Source organism: Myotis nattereri, assembly GCF_964212035.1.
Source record: "Myotis nattereri genome assembly, chromosome: 7".
Taxonomy (NCBI): domain Eukaryota; kingdom Metazoa; phylum Chordata; class Mammalia; order Chiroptera; family Vespertilionidae; genus Myotis; species Myotis nattereri.
Genome location: NC_138082.1, coordinates 3,169,035 through 3,171,297, shown reverse-complemented (window position 1 = coordinate 3,171,297; position 2,263 = coordinate 3,169,035). Strand labels below are relative to the sequence as shown.

Sequence of the window (2,263 nt, the reverse complement as noted above, 5' to 3'; positions counted from 1 at the left end):
ATCACACTTGGGAACATTTAAATCCTTGGTTATCCAAGTCTTGCCAATTATTTGTAATCTATATACTAGAGGCCTGGTGCACGAGATTCGTCCACTCATTGGGGGGTGGGGGGGAGCGGGGGCAGAGGGAGGCATCCCTCAGCCCGGCTTGTACCCTCTCAATCTGGGAGCCCTTGGGGGATGTCCAGCTGGCCGGCAGTTCATCCTTAGCACTGCCGTGGATGCAGGAGAGGCTCCCGCCACTGCCGCTGCACTCACCACACTTGCCGGCTGTGAGCCCGGCTTCTGGCTGAGTAGCACTCCCCCTGTGGGAGTGCACTGACCACCAGGGGGCAGCTCTTGTGTTGAGAGTCTGCCCCCTGGTGGTCAGTGCATGTCATAGCAACCAGTCATTCTGCTGTTCGCTTGATTTGCATATTAGCCTTTTATTATATAGGATAGGATTATTATTACTAGAGGCCTGGTGCACAAAATTCCTGCACGGGTAGGGTCCCTAGGCCTGGCTGGTGATCAGGGCTGATCTGTGGTACGACCGGTGGGCGATTGGGGGGCCCCCGCTGGCACCAACCTTGGCCCGCCTGGCGCTGCCTGCTTCCCGGCCCCACCCCTGCCACCGCCACTGGTCATCTCCCTCTGCAGGGTGACCAGCGGGACGATCGAGGGCCCCGCTGGCACCCTCCGTGGCCGGCCTGGGGCCTGTGGACTGGGGGCAGCTCCTGCGCTGAGCGTCTGCCCCTTGGTGGTCAATGCGTGTCATAGTGACCAGTCGTTCCACCAGTCATTCCACTGTTTGGTCAATTTGCATATTAGGCTTTTATTATATAGGATAAAAGCCTAAGTGACCGCTTTCTTCCTGTCCCGCTGGAAAGATGGCGTCCAGCAAGGAAGGCATCGGCCCAGCCACCACTTCTTCCAGCTCCGCCAGCGGTGCGGCCGGGAAAGGCAAGGGCAAAGGCGGGGCCGGAGATTCGGCCGTGAAGCAGGTGGTATTAAAGATAATCAAACATTATCAAGAAGAAGGACAAGGCACTGAGGTGGTTCAAGGAGTGCTTTTGGGCCTGGTTGTAGAAGATCGGCTTGAAATCACCAACTGCTTCCCTTTCCCCCAGCACACAGAAGATGATGCTGACTTTGATGAAGTCCAATATCAGATGGAGATGATGCGGAGTCTTCGCCATGTCAACATTGACCATCTCCACGTGGGCTGGTACCAGTCCACATACTATGGCTCATTCGTCACCAGGGCGCTCTTGGATTCTCAGTGCAGCTACCAGCATGCCATTGAAGAGTCTGTTGTTCTCATTTACGATCCCATAAAAACTGCCCAAGGGTCTCTCTCACTGAAGGCATACAGACTGACTCCTAAACTGATGGAAGTTTGCAAAGAGAAGGATTTTTCTCCTGAAGCATTGAAAAAGGGAAGTATCACTTTTGAGCACATGTTTGAAGAAGTGCCGATTGTAATTAAAAATTCACATCTAATCAATGTCCTAATGTGGGAGCTTGAGAAGAAGTCAGCTGTAGCAGATAAACATGAATTGCTCAGTCTTGCTAGCAGCAATCATTTGGGAAAGACTCTACAGTTGCTGATGGACAGAGTGGATGAAATGAGCCAAGATATAGTTAAATATAATACATACATGAGGAACACGAGTAAACAGCAGCAACAGAAACACCAGTATCAGCAGCGTCGCCAGCAGGAGAACATGCAGCGCCAGAGTCGAGGAGAACCCCCACTTCCTGAGGAGGATCTGTCCAAACTCTTCAAACCACCACAGCCTCCAGCCAGGATGGATTCTTTGCTCATTGCAGGCCAGATTAACACTTACTGCCAGAACATCAAGGAATTCACTGCCCAGAACTTAGGCAAACTCTTCATGGCCCAGGCTCTCCAAGAATACAACAGCTAAGAAAAGGAAGTTTCCAGAAAAGGAGTTGATGTGGACTCTTGAGATCACAATGGCGCAGCTCTTGGAAGAAATATATTTGTATCTTGAAAAGTCTTCTAGTCAATAATAAAATATTAATTAAAAAAAAAAAAAGCCTAAGTGACCATCCAACCGTCCAACCGGTAGCTATGATGCACAGTGACCACTAGGGAGCAGACGCTCAATGCAGGAGCTGCGGAGCTGTGGTGACTCGGCAGCTACAATTCTTGGGTGATGCACCTGGAACCAGAGAGGAGAGAGCCTGATTCCAGGGGGCATCATCCGAAAACTGCCCGCTAGCAATCCAGGTCCCCTCGGGGGATATCAGCCAGTTT

At 51.6% G+C, this 2,263-nt stretch overlaps 1 protein-coding gene across 1 annotated transcript; it reads left to right on the top strand.

Moving 5' to 3' along the window:
• The first annotated feature begins 828 nt into the window (after positions 1-828).
• LOC308522090 (eukaryotic translation initiation factor 3 subunit H-like) lies at positions 829-2,016 on the top strand. The gene has a single exon (XM_081095283.1). It carries the CDS (start codon positions 870-872, stop codon positions 1,908-1,910), a length of 1,041 nt encoding a protein of 346 aa, XP_080951409.1. The 5' UTR covers positions 829-869; the 3' UTR covers positions 1,911-2,016.
• The last annotated feature ends 247 nt before the right edge of the window (positions 2,017-2,263 follow it).